The sequence below is a fragment of the Tetrao urogallus genome (assembly GCF_951394365.1).
Source record: "Tetrao urogallus genome assembly, chromosome: Z".
NCBI classification, from domain to species: Eukaryota; Metazoa; Chordata; class Aves; order Galliformes; family Phasianidae; genus Tetrao; species Tetrao urogallus.
In genome coordinates this window covers 40007963-40031590 of record NC_136816.1, presented here as the reverse complement: position 1 = coordinate 40031590, position 23628 = coordinate 40007963, and the positions used below count along the sequence as shown (strand labels likewise).

General features: G+C 38.7%; 1 protein-coding gene across 5 annotated transcripts in view; it reads right to left on the bottom strand.

The window, feature by feature from the left end:
- The window catches only part of TRPM3 (transient receptor potential cation channel subfamily M member 3), a gene marked incomplete at both ends in the record, with an annotated part of 364749 nt that overhangs the window by 246264 nt on the left and 94857 nt on the right, over nucleotides 1-23628 (bottom strand). For 4 of the 5 annotated variants that reach the window (XM_079548516.1, XM_079548517.1, XM_079548515.1 and 1 more), the window contains one exon: nucleotides 3153-3242. The exons of the other annotated variant lie outside the window; for it this stretch is intronic. In XM_079548516.1, coding sequence (XP_079404642.1) covers nucleotides 3153-3242 — 90 coding nt within the window. Of the gene's footprint in view, nucleotides 1-3152; nucleotides 3243-23628 lie in introns of those variants that run through there. 5 annotated transcript variants of the gene reach the window in all.

Sequence of the window (23628 nt, the reverse complement as noted above, 5' to 3'; positions counted from 1 at the left end):
AATAAATAAACAAAACTGCTGAGAAAATAGGATTATAAAACCATTCCTAAACATGAGGGTATTAGTGAAGTGGTTTAGAACAGAAACACATGCCTGGAAGAAAAGCATAGGGAATTGAGTTAAACAGCTGCCGGGCCTATTGGCATCTGCAAACAATCCTACTTTATCTACATCAAACCAGGCCAGAGACAAATCAACTGTCAGTTCAGGCAGCTGAGCACTGCACACCAGCTCAACAAGAAGGAAGGGCAACACTTACCTGTTGATTAGCATACTTTATAATTTAATTTAAATCAGTCATTTTAATACAATTTTAAGGCAATCCTGTAGATCTGTTAGTAATATGAAGTCGGCAGCCTCCACAGAAGTCCTCAATACCTCTATTTGAAATCACAGATGCTACAATTACTACATATACTTTAATTTTCTCATTCAGAAGACATGGAATTAATTGAAAAGTTCTTGCTGTTTACTACTGAGGTCCACATCATACCACAATGATTTCCTCACATGTAAAACCTCTGATACTTCTCATTTATTAGAAATACAGACAAATGTGCGTTCTTGAACTTCATGTCATATACTTACTGAAAGAATGGAAAAGTCAAAGATACAATGATATTTTATATTCCTTTACTCTAAGTAAGTTTCCATCACATGATGAAATAGTTTGGCATCCAGAAGTAAAAGAGCTAATAAGAAAATGTGCCATTACATATCACTTCTTGTAGTTTTTCTTTCACTTAGAGATCTGCTGGACATCTACTCAGAGGTGATACTGCAATACCCCTCAGGAACACTAAATCCACTTGGAAACCAAGCAATGGAAATGATCTAAGACCACGGTTGTTTTTCCTGTGTTTGTGGATTCCAAGATATCTTTCATCTAGGAGAAAAAGGAAACAGAAAGGGTAGGCTTCTGGCTTTTTTTTGGTGTGTTTTGGGATATTTTTGGGGGAGAAAGACACAAAAGAGAAAGGAATATAAACATCTTTCTGACAGGTTTGAACACAAAAAACTTTGAATCCCTGGAGGAGAAACATGAAAATACTTGTACTGCTTTTCTGGCGATTCACTACCACTGAAACCACTCTTTTTCCTTGCCACCTATTTGAGACAGGAGAATTCTCCCAGTTCAGCTTTTGTACCTTTTGGGGAATTGGGACAATGGGACCACATTCTTAGTAGAATTACTTGCTTTAAGCACATTAAATAAAAGAAGAGAAAGATAAAAGATAAAAAGATAAAAAGATGTGAGAAGCTGATTGGGAGTCTTGAAGATGCTGTTATGTGCATTTCCCTCTCTAATCAATCAGCTCAGCTCATGAGAGCTCAGGAAGGTGCTGGACTATCTCCTTCCTGTGGTCTCTCCCACTCCTCAAATAGCTTTCAATGCAGAAGTTGCCTATCTCTGGCTGTTTGCCCTGCTCTTACTCAGTCTGCAGGCTCCACACCCTGACTGTCCCCAAAGGGTTTAGCAGTAGCTTCAGAAAATCATTTTTAGTCAGCTCTTTTAATAATTAATCATGACGTTCACCCTTAAAACATGTGCAGTGAAGAGAAACCATACACAGGGGGCAATATTCGTCTGCCAAAAAAGAAACATTGCAGACTTTTTTGTGATATTGAAGATGTTAATAAAATTCCCACATCTGTGTTCTCACCCCCAGGAAAATTATGTTTTCCTATATTCATCCAATTCGTAAAATCTGGTTATTGTGATGTGTGCTTCTGGTGCAGAGTGGAGAAGAGGAGAGGACGACAGAGCTGGGGGAAAGCATTTTCAAGAGAATCATACCACCTTCTAATTTGTTCTGTATTACACCTCAGCTGTATTTTGATTTTTCAGCAGTCTAAGTTATCTCATCTGCACTTTGGAGTTGCTCACAAATGCCTCCGAGCAGCTATACACCTGGCTTGGAAACAGCAGTATTTTTCTGGGCTAGCCCCTTCCTATTGTAGCATGACAAATACCTGTTATATGCAGCATGGTCACTTGTGCACTACAAATACAATGACTGTAAAGGTAATCCTAACTGCACAGTGCACTGCTGTGCAAATACGCTGCATTAGTAAGGACTGACCTAATTTTGAAGCTATACACAAAATCTAGAGGTTGTATCAAACACTATGTTCCGACACTACTGGAGCAGCCATGTTTTACCTGGCTGCATATTAATTCCAAAGCCAATTAATTCCAAAGCCAATTAATTCCAAAGCCAATTAATTCCAAAGCCAAACTATCAAGATGAGAGGGATAATAAAAGGCATGAATCCGGGATTTTAACATACTACTGGTGCAGAAGCCTAAAAATCCTGACTACATTCTTTAAATTTTCATTGTATAATCCAATTAATCAAGAAGTTCCAAGAACAAAGAAGACTGAGCAGTTTAATGAAACGTTTATTTTCCTCCAAAAGTTGATTTGTGATATTCTGTGTTCCCGTTACAAATGCCTTTGTATTAAAAGCTTCAGTGGGACATGGAGTAGTAGTGACACTTAGTGCCAAGATCTGGAGCCCTGCACTGTTATATGGAATAATTTTTAAAATAATTGCCATCTGAGAAAGCACCTTCATTCAAAATCGCGCCACTTGGTTTAAGCAAACAAACAAAATAATCATCAGAAAGTTTCACCATTTCTGTCTGCACTGCCGATTTTTGAATGACCCTCTTCCTATACAGAGCTTTCAGCCAACCCAGGTAGCTGAGTCCACTCACACATGCTTCCAGTTACAGGTTGGTCAGAGAAGTGCTGCCTATTTCTAAGGGGGGTAAGGACCCGAGGAGCAGACTGCATTAGACTGCTCACAAAGGAACACGCCTTAGAAATGAATTCCTGCTCCTTCCCTACAAGTTCACTGCTTGGTCTTTCTAAGATAAGGCAAATGGAAGCACGGATGATACCTATCATTACTTGCTCCCTCTCCACCCCCTCTCAAGCCTTTTTCAGTAGATAAACGTGCTGGAGTACAGAAAGGCAATTTAAGCATCTTCAGGTAGTCGCAAGGGGCTGTCTAGGTAGCAGAGGAAGTAATTAAAAGGAAAGTTGGGACTATTGCTGCAGTTAGTTTCCAGCAGCATCGCCTGCGGTGCTCCGGACAGATGCTGCCCGGCGGGCACCGGCGCTCCGAGCAGGGCGTCACCGTACCTTGAGCAGCCGGACGGACGGCAGGAAGGCGGCATGGCACAGTTTCCGTATGGTCCAGTTGAGCGGCCGGGGAGCGTCCGTCTGATTCATGACCCCCCGCGAGTCCCGCCGGCGGAGCAGCCGCACAGCCCGCAGCGCCTACCGCGGCAGCCGCCGCCGGGGCGCGGGCATCCCACACGCAGCCGCCCGCGCCCGCGGTGCCGCAGGGCAGGGTAGGGCGCGCCGGGCGCGGGCAGGGGCTGGGCGGGCTGCTCCGCGCCGCCACCGAGCCTCCTTAAGACAGCGGGCTCCTGCGTGGGAACGGCAGTGCTCATGCATACCAAATGCGGCTGGATGGAGGCGATCGGCCCGCCGCTCGGGGCAGGCTGCGCTGGCTGAGCGGAAAGGGGCAGCCCGCATAAAAAAAGAGGCTGCGGGGAGAGCGGCTGCTCCTGCTCTTCCCCTCCTGCCCTCCTGTAAGAGCAGCCAGGTTAGCCGCTCCCAGGCGAGCGGAGCCATCCGCCTCGCCGCTCCGCTTCCCTGGGCGGAAAGCTGAGCAGAAAGGAGGGAATTTAAATACAGCGGGCGGAGGGGTGCTTGTACTTTCTTCCCCAAAGCATTGCCTGGAGTGGGAAACCGACATGAGGGGAGGGGCCAGCGTTCAGGCAGAAAAGACTGAGAGGGGAAAAAAATTAATTCACTCTTGATTTACTGATACAATGCACCTAGGAAGTGTAGTTTCATCGATCCTGTGCAGAATGGGTGCACTAGAGGCGACTGGCAGCATTTAGAAGCTATGCTACAGTCTGAGTGTTGGCATGAACATCCTGGTGAAAAAAGTTCAGGTCAGCATAGTAACTAAATTTATATGCAGAACAATTCTTTTTAGAGACGTGTGAACATACAAGCTTATAATGCTAGGGCAATTGAAATGTGGTAAAGCACACTTCCATGTGGGTGGTACCTGGCTTTCCCAGGTAAAGATATTCTTAATGCTAGCTTTCTACCTAAAAGAAAAATACACTTTTTTTTTTCTTTTTTTTTTTTTTCTTTCCTGAAGATTACATGAAGGAAGAGTTACTAATACAAAAAGAAATGTCCTGGAAAGCATTGCCAGTACTTAATTTTGCCTGTAGTAACCAATTTTTACTAAGAGGAAAAAACTAACGCTTCTCAGGAGAGTTTTAACTCTCATATCTCAGGATATAAAACATGGCTAGAAAATGTACTTGGCTAGATTTCACTGATCTGCAGTTTTTATTCCCCATTGTGCATATATTACTTCTCCATTTATGATTTATTCTCATTAATCAAACTGTCTAACATGAAGCAATACTCTTGGCTCAATTTTTAAGGTTTGATTAAGGACAAACAACTCAGGAGAGAACAGGTAAACTCAGTACAGCTGCCAGTGCCATCAGATCCTCCAGGGTAAATGGACCACCTAAAAACAGAGCAGTTGTACAAATAGAAAAAGGTAAGGATTGATGCTTACAACCTAGTGAATCCCCCTAGATGAAGTCTTGCCTTTGCACACAGATTAATGCTCTCCGAACCCAAGTATACTGGGGCCTGTGTAGAAGGAGCTGAATTGCACTAAATTGGATGTGCAGTACCTATATGCTGCTTTTCAACATGTGCATCCCAGCCAGTCCCACAGCACCGTACCCTCTAAGGAACTGTTTGAAGGCTGCTATTTGACCCCACTGTCTTTTGCCCTGAAGACAAAGGCCCAGAACATGGAGCCAGACTGACTATGTACCAGAGGAGACCTCCCACCCGTTCAACCCAACATACATCACAAAACTACAAAGTTTGAATCTTGGGATATCTGTGGAACAGAAAGGATAGAGCACCATCTGATAAAGTCTGTGTCAATGCAGATGAGCTTATGGTTATGACTGGGCAGCTAGTTTACATATCTTCTTACTTGAGCTCTCTAAATGTATTTCTTTTATAAAAGAAGGAAAAAACTTGGTAAAAAGATGGAACATGATAAGGCATGTCATTTTCTGAAACTAGTCTAAGCCGCCACAAAAGTGGCAAAATTAAGTAGGCAGAAAAAAAATATTTGTGACTTTAAATAGCATGTGCCTTAAGATGTATGCATGACAACTTTTCTATTTTAATTGTAATAATTTTCAAATATTAAGCTTCAGGAGTTCATAGTGAAAAGAAAGAGAAAGATTCAGACAAATTGGAAACAGACTCCCCAGACTATGCCTTCCTCTCTCTGCTTCCTTCTCTGCACTCTCTAGCCTGATAAATTTCCTTTACCCTTGAAGATCAGTAAGGAGTTTCTTGATAAGGACACCAGACTCAGTATTACCTTGACCAACTGCTCTGCATTAGGCATCTGCCATAAACCAAAAAAGTTAGTCTTACATGCCAGGGACAAAGAAGGTGGAGAAATCATAGTGTGCTACTCTTCTTTCCAAAGAGTAGAGTAACAAATCTCAGAGGAGACTAGAGAATTGAGGACAATAATAAAACATAACAGATAGCTTTAATAAACTAAAAATAGTGAGCTCAGTGTATCTTAGCTTCCACAGAGCATCCTGTCTTTGAGATGGAGCTCTGTCACTGCCTTCTTATGCAAACAGTACCTTTGGGACAAGAGCTGTTATGTGATGCAGTGCTTAATACACATCAGCCATGGCCGTGTGCCTTGCCTAGTCATCTGTATTTGCAGAAAATGAGTGTTAGAATGCTAATGTCTCTCAGTGGCAGCTGAGACAGGACACAACCACGGTGTGGGAGCTCCATTTCAAACTCACAGTGCCTGCGTGATTTTGGATAGATCATTTAATTCCTAATTGACACTAATATAAAATTATTTTAACTTAATATGCATTTCTTACCTACAAGGAGTACTGCAGTGAGTTTGAGGTTATTTCTTGCATGTAAATTTGAAAAAAGTCAAGCCAGATTTATTTGTCTTTGCAGCAGCCAACACCAATTTTCAGCAAATATTTGGAAGAAAACTGGTATGGAAGAAAAGAAGTCCATTCTCAACAGCTTATTTTAGGTGCTCACAAAAAGTGGTTAAAAAGTCTAGGTACATACTGAGGAGATGTTTTCCATTTGCTGTGTAGGGCTTTTTTATCACTTTAAGGGAAAAGTCAGTGTTTTAAGCTCTTGTTCTATCCTGTTGGAAAAGCAAGTGCTCAACTCAGCTCTTCTATAGTCCATTAGGAGACAGAAAGTTGCAGCAACCCCGCTAGGATTATGAGTTCCTTCTCTGTTACAGATAAAAGACAGAGCTGCCACTTTGAGATTAAAATGCTTCTTCCCTGAAGTATACTCACTGAGACTTCAGTATTCACATCCTGTTCTTTGTATTTTGCAAAGAAGCACCTTTGGTAACATAGGAAGTCATAATAAACAGAAGACAAACTCGATTGCTGCCTGCATACAGAGTTTTCTACTCTTCTTAAAGCTACTGTTAATGATGACCACTTTTAAGAGCACCTCTCAGTGGTTTCCTGCCATCTAAGATGATAATAAACCTACATCTAGAATGCTCTGATACAGTAAATTTTAACACCTCTGGGAATGTTACAGAATGAAAAACAGCTGAGGAGCATCCAAACATCTCTGAGCACGCCAATTGCATCCAACATATCCAGCCTGAGAATAAGTGCTTTTCAGAAGGATATTGCTAACCCAGCAACTACTCTCCTCTTACAGGTCACTCAGCACAAGAAAAGCACCACTCTTGCTTAGGCTGTCCATGTGAATAACATAATTTGTTGTTAATATCTTAGAAAGAGTCCAGGAAAGTTTTGTTTTGTTTTGTTTTTTTCTCCTGTTTAATTAACAATTCTGTTAAGAAATACAAGATGTTGGGTCACTGAAATAAGCTGAGAGGATAGGAGTAGGAAACCAGGAAGATACATTGCTTAGCACAGTAGAAACCTCTTTGGATGAGAGGTTTGTAGGTGTGTATGTATGTATGCAGCCGAACTACGGACAAACTTCAGGTGGAGGCAGGTGAATTGCTGTGTGATACTGCACATGATTTTCCTATGTATACTAAGGGATGTGTGAAGGATACATCTTGTTATTGCATTTATACAGATGCTTTTCTAAGGCTTCTTTGCTCTCAGAGCACATTTCCTGCTTTCCTGAGGGCTTGCACAGCCCAACAGAGTAACAAATACAGGAGAAAATAGAGCTACCCATGTGTCTTTTTTGCTTTTAGCATTCATTTCAGAAGTACTACAGTGGTAAAGGTCGTAGCTTTTCTTAACATAGGTTTTACATGTGAGTCTGCCTCCTAGACTTGTGGAGGAGATGCCAGGTTGGCAGTAGAAGTAGTTCAGAAGCCTTCATTTGAAAGTCAAAGATAACAACACTTTCTGGAGATACAGTCAAGCAGTTTCAGCCATCTCATTACCCAGTCATTCTGCAGGTTTTTAGCTTAGCCAACAATGAAGAGTGTAGCAATGAGCAATAGCCTATAACAAAAAACTGTGGTTTTTTTCCATTGTGCTCACATCTTTATTTATTTGTCTTCATTATGTGTTATTACTTATAAAAATCAGCCAATAGAAAAATGAGTCAATAAAATCTGAATAAATTATAATTAATTTTATGCCCATCTTCTTAATGGGCACAGATGTTCTTCAAGCTTAATGCAGTTGATACTTAATTCACAAAATTTCTCCACTGCTTTCCCATCTTTTCTATTCACAGCATGCCTCAGGTGGCTTCTTCTCTCATCTTGGCTGAGGTATTTCACAGGTCTGTCACATGTTCATATCCACTATATCCACTAGTTCCTCTCCTTCAGTTGCAGAAAATATTAATGTAATGTTTACACATGTATTAAATATTAATTAAATAATTTATCCTAGATACAGGCAATTCTGTTTCAAGCATATACATTAATGGTACTGTACGTAGCAATAAATTATAGTTTTAGGCAACTGACTAAACAGCTAGAGGAAAAGGTATTCCTTCTGTTTTATACTTCTTCTCACATTCTTATATGTGTGCGCCGTAATGCCAAACATGATGAGATTGTTTTATAAGCCTACTCACTGTCACCTTAATGTCACCTTTAACTGATCCACAAGTGTCTTTTGCCTGGGAAGGCTGGGCTACCAGAAGAGATCTTGGGAAAACTGGATTTACCCGAGCACACAGCCACTGTAGAGAAGCAGAGGAACTGGTGAGACGGCAGGGGGTCTGGGCAAATCAAGCTCACACTCACCCTATGGAGATGCATATTTTCCTAGAGATACTGTTTGATGGCTCTCAGTTCCAAAATGAGGAAAGGGGGCTACAGATTCAGGCTAAGCACGCATAAATTGAAGTTTCAGTTGTTGAGACACAAGCAGACTTCTGTGGTTTCACTTCTGTGTCTACTAGAAGAGAGTTTGGTGATTTGCACCATTTTACCTCCAGTTGCTGAGTACTTAAAAATCTACCTATCCATAACTTTTGAATGTGTATCCTAGAACACTGTTTCTCTACACATTCTTCTTTAATTGCAGCCTGCAACCTTTCCTCATTCATCTTTGGAAAGGATTAGAACACTTGGGCATATAACACTTTTATTTTTGGACTAGAAATGTCCATGATTGATTGTTACTTAGAAACAAAGACTGCATTTTAAATTACAATTTTCTTTCTTTAGATAGATTTTCAAGCTGTTAGTTCATCAACCTCTATAGCATACAACAGAAATTAGGCTGCTTCAACTTTCAGATGTCTGATTATCCTAAAAGCTTCTATCCAATTTAGTCATCATGTACCAATCTGTACTGTCTAACTTTGTGTTAAGCCTCCCTTGGTTTTGATTTGTAGCCTCATTTTCTCTATCATATACTAAGCTCAGATATCAAGTTAAGCGTTGAGTATATCAGTGCAACATTTCACTACAGATAAATTATAAACATTCTCTAATTTGTATTATTTTAGTAAATAAAATACAGAACAAGTATGAAACTTTATTATGGGATATTCACCCTGACTATTGGGTATTTCTTGAAAGAATCAGAACATTAACTACCTTGCAAAAGAGCACTTCTCTTCATTTGCTGTAGATTGATGTGCTATATGATGAGAGTCTTTCTCTCTTTGTCTTCCAGAATGATGATATATGTTTGTATTCGTTGAGTATGGTGGAAAAACCACAAAAATTTAGAATATTTTCTGCTATGAGGCTACAAAGAACCAAGATAATCAAGTGATATTTTCAGCATGTACTGCATATCTGCATGCATTCCCCTTCCTCCCAAAGACAAAGACCTTAACATACGGTGAATGCCATCTCCGAAGTGGTTTCCTGAAACCACTTGGCCCATTCTTACAGTGCTGAACACGTGGTATTTCATTACTGAACTGCCTGTTTTATTGAGGATTCCCTTCCATCATGTTTGTATTTTCGATAGTACTTCCCACATCTGCTCATTTAGCTGTGTAATGGTATCCATATTACTTTGCAGAAGTAATCTGGCCAGCCAGTGCTTTTGGCCAAGGGTGTCTGTGGATGAATGGTTCAGTCACCAAAACTGAAAAGGCACTCAAGCACCACAGGCTTGAGGGAAAACATCTCAGTGATAGATGGTCCAGAAAAAAGAGGATAACATCACAGAAGCATTTGCTGATCTGATTATCAAATCAGCAGGTGTTCTACTAGTAGCTAAAAGCAAGAGCAAAAATGATGCTAATTGCATAGAACTCATTCAATAACTAACCGTATACTTGAAATTTTACTAGGAAGTCCTTCACAGAAATTCAGGCTTATTGGTCACAAATTTCACCAAAGGATGAAGCTTTTTCCCCTCACACATTCTGTGCAGCAATGTCTTCTACCAGATGACTGGATTCTGGAGGTGCTATTTCTTTGCATTCCTTGTGCAATGGATGGTTTTGTCTTAAACACAACACAAGGAAAAGTGCAGGGTTTTCATGGAACAAAACTGAAATGGCCATAGATCAGTTAAGATGTGGAAAAAACAAGTATTATTTGAATCCACTTAAAAAGCAAAAACAACAACACACTCCTATGTCTATTTTGAAATGACAGTGGTCATTTTCAAATTAACTTCATTAAGTCTGTTTTTAGCATCTTTAATGTCTGGTTGTGATTTATTTTTAAATTCACATTCCAACTCTCCATATATTCCTTTATACCCTGGGATCACACACACACACTATTTTACGCCTATGTTTTCACTTAGATTTTTATAAGCACATCTGGACACCAGCTAGCTGCATGGTAAAAGATACGTGTGCTTTCCACAAAGTCTATTCCATTTATTACCCATTTGTATTTGGTGGCACATTCTGGAAAAAAGGTAAAGATTGGGACCTTTTAGACTAATCAGTAATCAATGCTGTAGTTAAAATTCTTAATGCCCTCTAGAGAAGGCAATCTAGTTTTGTACCAAACACAACAGATGGGTGATAGTGAAGGTGCCAGATGAAGGAAACAGTGAAAAGAGCATCAGCTGTATCAAATAAGCTGTAGTCTCAGCTTCCATTTGCTTAACCACTGCCTGGTGATGCTGTTTTGAAGGCATTGAGACAGACGTGAGTAAAAATTAGAGAAATGTTCTGCACTAACTCAGTAAAAATCCTTCCAGCTCTAACAGATGATTCAAAGTTATCAAGAACATGCCCTATCATTAAACATGACATTATCACAGTGTCTTATATTATAGACAGTTTTTAGTGTGATTTGACATTGTGCATAAATGAGACATTTCTTGAAATTCAGTGACTGCAGATATCTGTGAAACTGCTTAGGGGAAAAAATATTCTCATAAGGAGGAAATGCTCTCCAGTTACGGTTTTTGGGAAAGATGGAAAACAAACAAACACAAAACAAAATAAAGAAAAAACCTTTTCAGTTGTATTTCTTAGAACTTTTTTTTTTTTTTCTTTTTCCCTTTTATTTTTGTTTTAGGATTTAAAAGTGTTCTCTACTCAGATATAAATCATAGTTTAGTTCCTTCCACAAACAAAACCACCGAAACAGAAAATCGGCAACTAAATTCAGATAATTATTTTTAGAATCTTTAACTCAGTGTCATAGTTTACAGCTTAATTAAAACAGTTTACTTGAAACTGATACTACTGATATTACTGACACTGATAAAGCCGCTCCTGGAGTACTGCCTCCAGCCTGCATATGGAGATGCTGGAGAGAGTCCAACAGTGGGCCACAAAGACAGAGGCATGGAATCATAAAATCATTACGGTTGGAAAAGAGCAATAGAATCATCTAGTCCAACCATACATCTTCCAACAATATTGCCCACTAAACCACGTCCCAGGTACTACATCTATCCTTTCCTTAAGTACCTCCAGGGATGTTGACTCCACCCTCCCTGGCAGCCCATTCCAATGCCTCACCACTCTTTCTGAGAAAAAATTCTTCCTGATATCCAACTTGAACCTCTCTTGCTGCAATACAAGGTCATTCCCTCTTGTTCTATAACTGTTACCATGGAGAAGAGACTGACCTACAACCCACAGAAGTATTCTTAAAGGTAGATGTAAAGAGCAATAAAGTTTCCCCTGAGACTCCTCTACTCCAAGCTAAACAATCCCACTTCCTTCAGCCCCTCCTTATAAGATTTGTGCTACAGAACCCTCACCAACTTTGCAGTCCTCTCTGGACACACTCCAGGGCCTCAGTGTCTTTCTTGCAGTGAGGGATCTGAAACTGAACACAGTACTGGAATGTTTATCCCATGAGGAAAAGCAGAGAGAACTAGGATTGTTTATCCTGGAAATGAGAAGGCTGAGAAGGACTTTATCAATTTGTATTATATAAACACCTCAGGGAAAGGCACAAGAAAGACACAGCTGGACTCTATCCATTGGTGCCCATTGAGAGAATAAGAGGCAAAGGACGCTTAAACTGAGGGTGACAGAGTCCTGTCATAGGATGCCCACAGGGACTGTAGAGACTCCTCCTTGAAGACCTTCAGAAGGACATGGGTCTGGGCAGACTGCTCAGGATGGCCCTGCATGAGCAATGAAGTTTAACCAAGAGGTCTCTTTCCATCTTAGCCATTCTGTGATGCTGCAAATTCCTGGCACACCAGACAAAACTGTACAACATTTTGGAGTGCTTTTTAATTATTATTATATATATTTTTAAACTCTATCTACAACTCTAAAACCAGATAACAGGATGGACCCAGCATATAAAATTGCAGTGTAGAATAAGCTCTTTTTGTAAAGCACAATTGTAGTATTACTTATGACAATCTAGCTATTTAAGCAGACAAGCTGCCCATGCTTTTGCACATCTCCAAAAAGAATATACATACCTATCCAGACATTGCAAGAGCAGAATCCACAGGAGCAAGAAAACAGAGCAAAAGAAAAGAGGATTTTTTTTCCTTAAAGTGTCAGTCAGTTATGTAACTCGACCCTGCAACAGCCTTTAAACATGCACTTTCTAGTTCAGCTGTTCTCATAGCTCCCCTATCACAACTGTACAATTCTCTTTCTCAAATTATTCATACCAACATTAAATGGCAATACAGAGCTGATGGAAATCTTTCCTTGGAAGTCTTTGTCAAGTTTATGTTCTCATTACAGACTGTCCTGTAACAACTAGAAGACATAGCATATTCTCCCCAAGTCTATGATTTCAATATTTCCTTCATGTTCTTATTACTTTCTTAGAAATTTCAGTTATGTGATTTTTGGCTTTCTCTGAGGAGGCAAAAAACCACATTCCTCCTGATTTGTTGGCATGAGACCTTATGCTGTTGTGTTATGTATAAAGTAACTGCTATATTTATGACACAAGTTATACATTATGTTTTCAGGTCCACATTATTATTTCAGACTCTTAAAAAGAATTTTCTGATTCATAATGGAACAGAGCATCTATGGACATGATTTATGTATCATTTTGTTACAGCTCTTACTCTAATTCAGAAGGAAAAAAATCAAAAATTCACTGTGAAAGATAGACAAACATAAACAAGTTAGGAATTATTAAGTGAAAGACAAAACAGTGAGGAAGAGTTGTGTAAGTATTTGTATGAAGTTCTTTAATATCTATTTTCCAAAATTATAATTTGATATAAACTTCAAATAAAACAAGTCTTGGGAATATGTTGCATTATTAATTGAATAATTTTTCTTTTTTTTTTTTCTTTAACTGAGTGTTTCCAAATAAAAGTACTACATAATTTCTACATATGTTCTGTTTTTTTCATGATAGTTCATGCAATAAGCAGGAGATTAATATTTATGCACTCTTGGAAGAAACATAACTTTCTAACAAACTGTTAATACCTTGTGTTTAGCCTATGAAAACGCTCTATTCTATTTAAGAGGCTTGCTTTGGTGTATTTTGTTTTGCTTGATATCAAGACACACTCAGAATGAGAACTCTTTAATAAGAGAGCTTTCCACTGTTTGCTTAGTATTTGCTTAGCATACTTTTATTACTATGAATTTTTTTCAGGAATCCATTTTATTTTATTTTTTACTTGCGGATTTGTCTTTTTTCTTCTTTTTTGTCACAGGCTGACAGCTTTTTGCTTTGTGACCAATCAAGAGTAACTGAAAATTATATATTAGGGCACTGCTACACGCTACACATACAGCAGAGAGCTAGGACCAAATGTGATACCAGAAGGTAACTACTGATTTGAAAGTTCCATGAATTATTTAGCTCACCCAGCTATGTTTTATAATTACTGTATCCAGCTTTATGACTGGGAGAGAAAAATGCCAGCTGAAATATCTTTAGATCTAAAAGTACTGCTAGGCCCTTTGATAGATAAAAAACCCAGTATTCTAACTGGTGGTAATATACAAATTCCACTTCAGGCATATTCAGTACAAAAAAGGTCAAACAGGTGAGAGAAAGCCCTGGGCTGCAATCAACAATTTTGACATCCATATAAACCTCACTGCTTAAAAATATTTTGAGATGATGACCAGTAAGAAAAAGAAATAGTATTTAACTGCAATCAGAGTAACCAATGATGACCCTAGTTGTATACCACATCTTTTTTTGGAAAAAAAGTCTACTTTTATGTACTAAAAATAAATTGTCAGACTCATAACATATTTATAAAGAAAGCCTTCTCATGTGTGTATCCATGACAACCTAGATTTATATTTTGAGCACCAGAAAGTTGTTTCAGCAGAGCTTACATAAATTACTTGATAGAATATAAAAAGATAAGACTTTTTGCTGCCAGAGGTATTCTATTTGGCATAACATGAAACATTTCAACTATATTGAAGGACACAAAAAACCCTAAAGCATTGTGTAGTGGTTTGAAACCTGTCTTGCCATAAAGTAAACAAGAAAACACGAAAGATCCTTAAGACAAAACACAGTGGATATTAAAAATCCCTGAGGAATTAGTAATTGAATATTAGCATGTACAGCTGGTTAAGGAAAGAAACATAACAAAAACTTGAAACATGCTATGCCTGTAATAAATAAAACTCCTCTCATTTTCATGAGTGTGCTGCCTACTGGGATTCCATCTGGATGGCTCTGGGCACAGACAACCTTTTTTCTACCTAGGAAAATGAGCCTGCCTGCACTATACTGAGCATTACTAGGACTGCATTTCCACTATACGTACTTTCTTTTTGCGTTTGCCTTGAGAGAGAATAGCATGTAATAAACACAGTAGTACATTTCCAACTGCAAAATGGAATCAGTGAGATGATACATCATGAGATTTTCCTAAGTGAACATTAGTGTCTTCCATACCACTTAATTTTCAAATAATGTATCATCTATCTTGGAAAGAGTCTTTGACAGTAGAGAGATCCAATCATTTAAATAATTGCTTAATATCTACTAAGGATTCATGTGCTGTGAACAAGAACTATGAAAAGTGTTCTGAACAGAGCAGAGAGAGTTCTCTATCAAACACAGCAACACAAAGTTCTCCCTGTAAGCACTGTACAAAGCCTTCAAGGACTGTGACTCAGCCATGAACAGCTCTATGCAGGTTTCTCTTAGGACCACAGAAAAGTAACATAGGTTAGGTTCGTAATGGAATGGCTTAAGATGTGCAGAGAATGCTCCTGAACAAAACCAATAAATAAGAGGGAGGTTTAATGTCTGCATGTGTTCACAATTGGTCAGCCATGACCCTCTGTGGCCTATTGTCTCCTCCCTCATCTAACAGATGGAAAATAGCATCTCTGTGGCTGCTCCTGCCTGTTGCAGGGGGATGGAGATTCATGATCCTTGAGGTCCCTTCCAACCTGAGCCATTCTGTGATTCTGAGATTCCTTCTTATCTAGAAAAATGACCAAGATGTGTGATATAAAACCTGAGGGTGTCCTGGCAGCTTTTTTTCTTTCTTTCTTTTGAACTTTCTTAGAGCATAATGAAGAATAAGTGTTTGTATAAGCCAAACATAATTTTAGTCACTCACATAGGTATTTCTTATCACAGTTTGTGCAATTCAAGAGTACTAACTACTATAATAGCCTTAATTAGATAAAGATACTACTTTTATGGGAAGGATTTTGAATTAAAACATCACTGCAAGTGTACAAAACACTCACTGAATTTATTTATTTTTTCTTTCTTGTATATTGATGTGGTAGATTCTACAGCCCAGTCCTACACTGGAACAGGTTGCCCAAGGAAGTTGTGGATGCCCCATCCCTGGAGGCATTCAAGCCAGATTGGATGTGGCTCTGGGCAGCCTGATCTAGTGACTGGCAATCTTGCACATAGCAGGGGGGTGTAACTAGATGATCGTTATTGTCCTTTTCAACCTAGGCCATTCTAAGATTCTATGACACATTTTATTTAATGAAATATCATTTATTGACACTACATAAAATTTGACTAATATAGTAGAAACCTCAAGCCTGCATTCAATTTTGCTCAGTTCTCCAAGGAAAAAACCTGAAGTGTACAGCAGAAATGAAATCTTGTAGTTAGGAGATTCCAGCATTGATGGTATCTTCAGAAATTTTGTGACAGTAATATATAAATTAGTAGTATCTTCCATGATGCATAATGCAAAGACCTGAAGTGACTGGCTTCCCATAGAAATATACTGCATATTAAATTTAAAGTTTTGAGACTGCTACTACTTTGTACATGTGTATCAACATGATCTTGAGAGCCTAGTGTCCTATCCTGCCCCAGCTTGATTGCACTAAATACTCTGTACCTAGAATGGAAACATTACTCTTTCCAAAGACTCTATAATAAAAAGCATAAGATAAGGCACCAAAAGATGGTATAGCCATATTTAAATGTGTCATTTGTTGGTTGTAATCCTAAGAGGTAAAACTTTACAGTGCCAAGGTGTTTGGTAAGCATTATATTAAAAGGGAAAATTAGAACATGCTCATTCAACTTGTACATCCGATGTTTTAGATGGTAGGTTTATCCTAACTGGTTAAACAATCTCACTGATTTTTTTTTTTTTTTCTTAATTGAAATTAATTTGTGACCCAATAAGCATACTACCTAGCAATAAGAATAACTGACATATTGATTTTGTGTAGCTAGCAATGGTTATGACTTATCTGTGTCAAAACCTAGAATAGATGTCACACCACACAAGTGCGATGATCAGTAAAATTCTGCACAGTTAAATACATAAATGCAACTCAGCAAGCTTACTCAATCTATTTTTTTCTGGTTTTGATTATTGACAGTGTTAAGGAAAACAGCACTTGTACATAGAGGAGAGGGAAATGAATGTTTTGTACCAACATTTATAACTGCTTCCTATAAGATTTTTCCAGGCAGGGGGTCCCTGAACAGGACTGTTGATGTAGTTTTCCGTGTTCCTCCACGTTCCTGCAATCTGCTCAGGGCTCACGCTGTCCCTGCTGTGGCCCAGCCATCTCACCACGCAGACACCAACACGGTGTGAGGCAAAAGGCATTTACTGAAACTGAAACAGTAGCTTATGTACCCTTGTGCATCATCTGTGCCCACAAGACAATGTCATGACTTACGTAATAGAGCAGGGGAGATCCTAATGTATCACATCTCAATATTGTATTTACGCCCACTCCTGACACATAACATTCTGATTCTTCGTAAGTGCCTACAACAACACAGGACAAAATCTCTTCTCCTGACGTCCTGGTTTGTGATCCCACAGTCTCCTCTTCTCAAGATCTGAACTCCTCCTTCTCACAGTTCCTACAGTCATAGATGACACTGACTTTCACAAACCTGACAAATCTATCCTTATTTGTAAGTAGGAGAATCAGCAGTGTTCCTTCCCATCTCCCAGCTTTGGTTCCTTGATTACTTTTGCCACAAAACTGTCATCAGAGCACTCCAATAACTTCTTGGATTGTTCAAGCCTTGCCATGCTCATGTGATGCAACTTCCCAATGAGAATCATGAAAACATGAGACTTCTTTCCATTATCTGAAAGAGATTTTAGCTAATTCTTCTTCCAATGGTTGTTCTCACTGACTGTTCCAGCGGTAGTACATGGTGAAAGAGACATTTAATGTCATGAAGAGTATGGGAGAGCTGTAATTTTCCTGGTTGTTGCTTACCAATGAGTAAAATTGACAATTAATGGTATTATGCAATTGACATACCATAAGGAAGGGATGCCGTGTAGAATGACCTTGACAGGCCTGAGAAGTTGGTCCGTGTGATACTAAAAAGGTTAAAAAAGACAAAATGTAAGGGAAGGATTTGGAGGTTGTGATGGATCAAAATTTGGACATAAGCCAGTGTGCACATGTAGCCAAGAAGGGCAATAGTATCCTGGGCTGCCTTAGAAGGGGGTGGCTGGCAGGACAAGAAAGTGGATTGTCCCACTTTGCTTCATCCTTGTGAGGCCCCACCTGGACTACTGCATCCAGACCTGTAGCCTCCATAGCAGGAAGCATGTGTTGCTGTTGGAGTGGGTGCAGAGGAGAGCCATGAAGATGACCAGAGGTCTACAGCGCTGTTCTATGAAGAAAGGTTGAGGGAATTGGGCTTGGAGGGACCTCACTGTAGCCTTCCAATAATTGAACAAAGCTTATAAGCAGGAGTCATTACTTTTGGGGCAACCTATTATTGAGAATCTTCTTCTCTTTGCTATTCTCAGCTTCTCAGTGAGTGTTATATTTTTAAATAAAAAAAAAAAAGAAGTGTTTTTTCCTAGTACATGCTGGTTTGTGCTTTTAAGCAAACAAGGAAAGGTCCTTTATATTGCAATAGCTGCCTAAGAGCTAATATATTGGAATGATTATCTTTTGTCTCACTCCTCGAAAGCTATATACAGCTCCTGTTATGGGAGTTAGATCTCAGATCAACAGAAGTATCTGCATAAGCACAACCATGTCTGGTACAGCTTGCAGAGGCTTGTGTGGATTTTGCCTGTGTAGTCCAGCTATTTCTGTTTGCATCACGTACCCACTCACAAAATGCCTTCACTTACTATAATCCTGCAAGCAAGATTCACACCTCCATTTTATTTTTCAGTTGCATTCAGGCAAGATCTTATTAGCTGAGAAATTTGGGGACAAGTATAGGAGCAAGATTTCTATATTAACCAGCATTAATCATTTGAGATCCTTACGTGGTAAGTCAGTGACAACTGCTGAGGTAGTTTGCAACTGGTATTGCTGCGAAGAAAGATGGGAACACACAGAGTGAAGTCAGACTCCAGGGTGTACATGGTGTGGGAAACAAAACATGGAGCCAGCAGAATGAACACTGTGGCCATCACCATTTTAACAGTGATCTTTTCCACATACTTATCTGTGCTGTCTCTCTGTAACTTATATGACTTAAATGAAATATATATATATATATATATATATATACACATATATATATATATACATATACACATACATACACATATTCCAGGATTTAAACTATTAGAGTAAAACTACTACTGAAGACAAAGTCAAGTAGTAATAGGCAAGGGTTACTCTGAAAGTAATGCTTCCTATTTCATACCCAAACCAAAACAAAGAGGAAAACCCCCAACTTTTTCCTCAGTGCTTAAAAACATTGCTAATGAAAACCTTCTCAAAGATGTCAACAGTACACTTTGATTCAGCTTCCTTGCACAAGCCACTAACGCCAAGAAATTCCTATCTCTAAAAAGAAAGAGCAGCTGATAGACAAAAATATTTGAGGACAGAAAGCATTTATTAACACCTTGGATCAAATTCATAGCACCTGTCAAAAATGGGTTTTCAATGACAAGAAAGTGGCAGTGCAGGATAAAATAAGATATTAGAAGAGGACATCTTTAAAGAGCCAAAGCCTTGTTTAAGGAAAGATAATAAAGAGGGTTGTAAACTCTGGCAGGTTCAAGAGACAAGAAAGCAAACAGATAATTTGTAAAGCAGCTTGCAAAGCGCATAAACATACATGCATATTTAAACATAGCAAGGAGTAGGAATACTGCCAAAGAGTTTGAAGGGCAAGAAGATGACTGACAGAACATTAAAGATCTTCCAGTGAAGATAAGGTCATAAGAGAAATTACATGAATTTTTCATGGCTGTGTTCACCATGTAGAGCACAAGAAGGTTTCTTATGTTGACATCCTGCTTGAGGAACTCCCTCTGCCTTGGAGTGAAGTCAAATGGAATACAAAATACATTGACAGAATGAACAGTAATATATCGCTAGGGACATATTATGTTCAACTTTATTTCATGTTGCTTAAAACAGCTTGGGATCAGAAAACAGGAAAATATGAACTGTGATGATGAAACTTATGAAGGATTTTAGAGGAGTTTCAGGAAAAACTTGATCAGAAAGTCTCAAATATATGTGAGCCAGCCGACTCAAGAGCAGAGTCCTCAGAAATAGATACAAAAATAAATAACCAAAATAAAATAAAAGTGACAGGCTTCTGTATGAAAGTCATTCCTCACAAACACAGGAGTTCTTTGGAATATCTAATATGCACATTGGTGAAAGAGAGCTGGTGTTATCAGAAGTCACTTAAATGAGTTTTCAAGTTAAAAACTCCTGAAGTGGGAAATAAGTAGTTAAGCTTCTGGAAACATACAAGTGAGCTGAAGTGCAGGTTCCTGTATTAGAAAAGATCAGTAGCCAAACAAATATAGTTTGTTCATTATTCATTAGTATCATAAGTGTCCTTAAAAACAAAACAAAAACAAAAAAATGTAAACAAAAACGACAACAACAACAAAAAAAAACAGTGACAAGGTTTTTTAAATATTTGGTGCTTGGCAACAAAATTAAAGATGATGCCTTAATATGAAAAAAAGGTAGAAAGACCTTTCAAGACTAATATTACTGAGGGAAATGATGAACTTTCAGGTACAAGAGATAATGCATACAAATAACCCCCATACTAATTTTATATACATAATGATAGTCTCAAAAGTGGCTTTTACCACTTAGGAATGAGATTTTTAGGAATATAATAGGTAGCTGTATAATCAATGAATATTAAGATGTTATAATTACGAAATAAACAAGAGAGTTTGGCAAAGCAGATTATAATAACAAAATCAGACTAGATAGAAAACTTACCCATATCCTGGGCTTGCTTAAACTCAAGTGGAGTGGATTTCCAGCAGAGATCCTTCCCCACTGGTAGCCAGCTCTTGAATAGGTCTAGGAGAGGTAGAGCCAGGCTCCACCCCTTCCAGCAGTACAGGTGAATTGCCTTCACCTGTGTTCCCATGGCTGACTCACTGCTTGCCTCAGGTGATCAAGCAGAGGTTCAGGCCATGATTCAGCAGTTCCCATACAGTAGCTTGATTAAAATGTCATCTCAGTGCTCAGAGGAGATTAAATTTTTTTTTTTTTTTTTTTTTAAATTTTATAATACTAGTATGAATTAGGAAAGGAAAAAGCTTCATAGCATAATGGCATTTTCTACTATGTAATTTCATAGTACATTTCAAATGGTTGGAGTTTGATTTTTTTTTATCTTAAATGTGTATATACTGAAAGCATTTGAGCAGGTAAAAGGAAATTATCCTTGCCCTCTGCTCTGCCCTGGTGAGACTACATCTCCAGTACCGGGTCCAGTTCAGGCTCCTCAGCCTCAAGAAAATAGGAATTTCTGACGAGAGTCCAGCAGAGGGCCAGAGGTGGTGAGCAGCATGGAGCATTTCCTGTAAAAAAAAATTGGCTGAGAGATCTGGGTCTGTTCAGTCTGGAGAAGAGAAGGCTGAGAGGGGATCTCATCACTGTTTATAAATATTTGAGGAACAGGAGTCAGGTGAATGGCACAATATCTTTCAGTGGTGGCACAAACTGTAACACAGGAAGTTCCATACCAACATGCAGAAGAACTTTGTTGGGAGAGTGGTGGAGCTGCACAGAGAGGTGGTGGAGTCTCCTTCTATGGAGATATTCAGAACCCACATGGACACTTTCCTCTGCAATCTACTGTCTGGAACCTGCCTTAGCAGTGAGTTTGGAATAGATGACCTCTAGAGGTCCCTTCTGGTCCCTACAATGCTGTGATTCTGTGACATTGGTAATTTTAAGTATAAATAGGAATGATTCGATAGACAAGAAGTCCTAAGAAGTAGATAAAGCAGGAACAGGTATTATAGGAAGTCATAACATTGCAAATGAAATACTGAAATTGATCAACAAGAGATTCCTCTTTTTTAATTATTATTATTAATTTTATTTCCTGTATAAAAACTAAGAAATGAAAATGAAACAAACCAGTGGGTTCTGAGCAAACAAAAAGCATTCCTTCTTAACAAGGATCATATTATCCCAGAACATTGCAGATAGGTAGAGGTCACCAGCTTACCAGAAGAAATTCCTGGGATAAATAAAATGTCCGTCTATACTGTCTATGATATCTTACAGAAAAAAAAAATAAGGTTGTACCATTTTATTAGTATACTCTTCATACCAATCAATTTAAAACAGTAGAGAAGCTGTATTTGCTGCAAAACTTTTGAGTATTTTGTTATTTTTTGCAGTATTGCTACTTGATTTTCTCCCCATTATTCTCTTGTCACATCAGTATTTGTGAATAGCACCACAACAGATACGAGGAAAAAATAGAGAACATTGATAAAGTTCCTACTGGAGCAATGTAAAGCAGTTTATCTGTTTATCTGGGCACTAAGAAAAATTAACAAAAATATATTAATGTACTGCATTAACTCTTCCTAACTTTTATGATAATCATGTAAGACTTGTAAAAATGTTTGCTCACATGCTTTCCATTTGTACTCAATCCAAATTCTACATCAGTACAGTCCATGTTATACCTTCCAGAGAACCCTGAAAAATTCAGAGAAATTTCACTTTTAGGTATATTTTTCTCTCATTTTTTCTTGTATGTCTTACCTCCTTTTCCCCCCATAGTACCTTGATGTGATATATCAAAGACAAATTGTCCAACAAATTAATATGGCAATTTTTTTGTTATTAGAGGTTATTTACAGTATCAAAATACTATGAATATGCTAAACAATCAACTCGATTACTCTTTCTTTCCATATTCTGAGTAGGCATCTTTCAATAATGTCAGTGTGGACACAGGCTCTACAAATGCTACAACACTGAAATATTACTGCAGTATTACTATAATGCAGAGCATGTCAAATTTAAAGAAGAAAACTAAAAAGTGGGATTTTTTTTTACAAAACCTAAGATTTACATTGCAGACTGGCTGAAGACCACAGTACTGCACATATAATATGAAGAACATCAGAAAAGAATTGCAGTCAGTCCAAAGTTTCCTATCTTCATCATTTATTAAAAGCATGTCTTGTAGAAGAGTGTAAGAACAGGGCAAATGGTGAGGTATGCTGGTGTCATAAGACCCACATACTCACAGAGTCCAAGGCCAAGGTAGGTTGTAAGTTTTTACCAACCACAAAGGTGGTTTTCATTCTGTGAACATTGCCCAGTCACCCACTGAGCTCATTTAGCCACTTTCTGTCAGCAGCACACTGCAAAATGGAGGTTAGCAGCTTCAGTACAACTCAACTACTGTCTTGAAAACATATAATTTCCGTTTTTCATGATTTGTCTGAGAGGTAAGTCAGGGAAAAACCTGAACAATCTTTTTGTGAAGTTGAATAATGTTCAGTGAATTATCTCTTAGCAAAAAGCTTAAAAGATGCTCTAAAGAAAAGCAAAATGGTCATGGATAGTCACATTCAAAGAGCTGAATGGCTTAGTGTTCAGGTGAAGACCAGTGACAAGCAGTGCTCCTTAGAGGTCAGTACTGGGACTGGTGCTATTTATCGTCTTTGTTGGTGACATAGACAGTAGGTTTGAGTGCATTTTCAGCAAGTTTGTGGATGACATCAAGCTCTGGTGGTATAGCTGACACAATGGAGTGGAGGGATTCCATCCAGCAGGACCTTAAAGGCTCAAGAAGTGTTCCTGTATGGATCTTATGAAGCTCAACAAGACCAAAAGCAAGGTCCTGCACCTGGGTCAAGGCAATCCCAATCACAAATACAGGTTGGGCAAAGAATAGAGAGCAACCCAGAGGAGAAGCACTTGGGGTTGCTGGTTGATGAGAAGCTAAACATGAGATGACAGTGTGCACCTGCAGCCCAGAAAG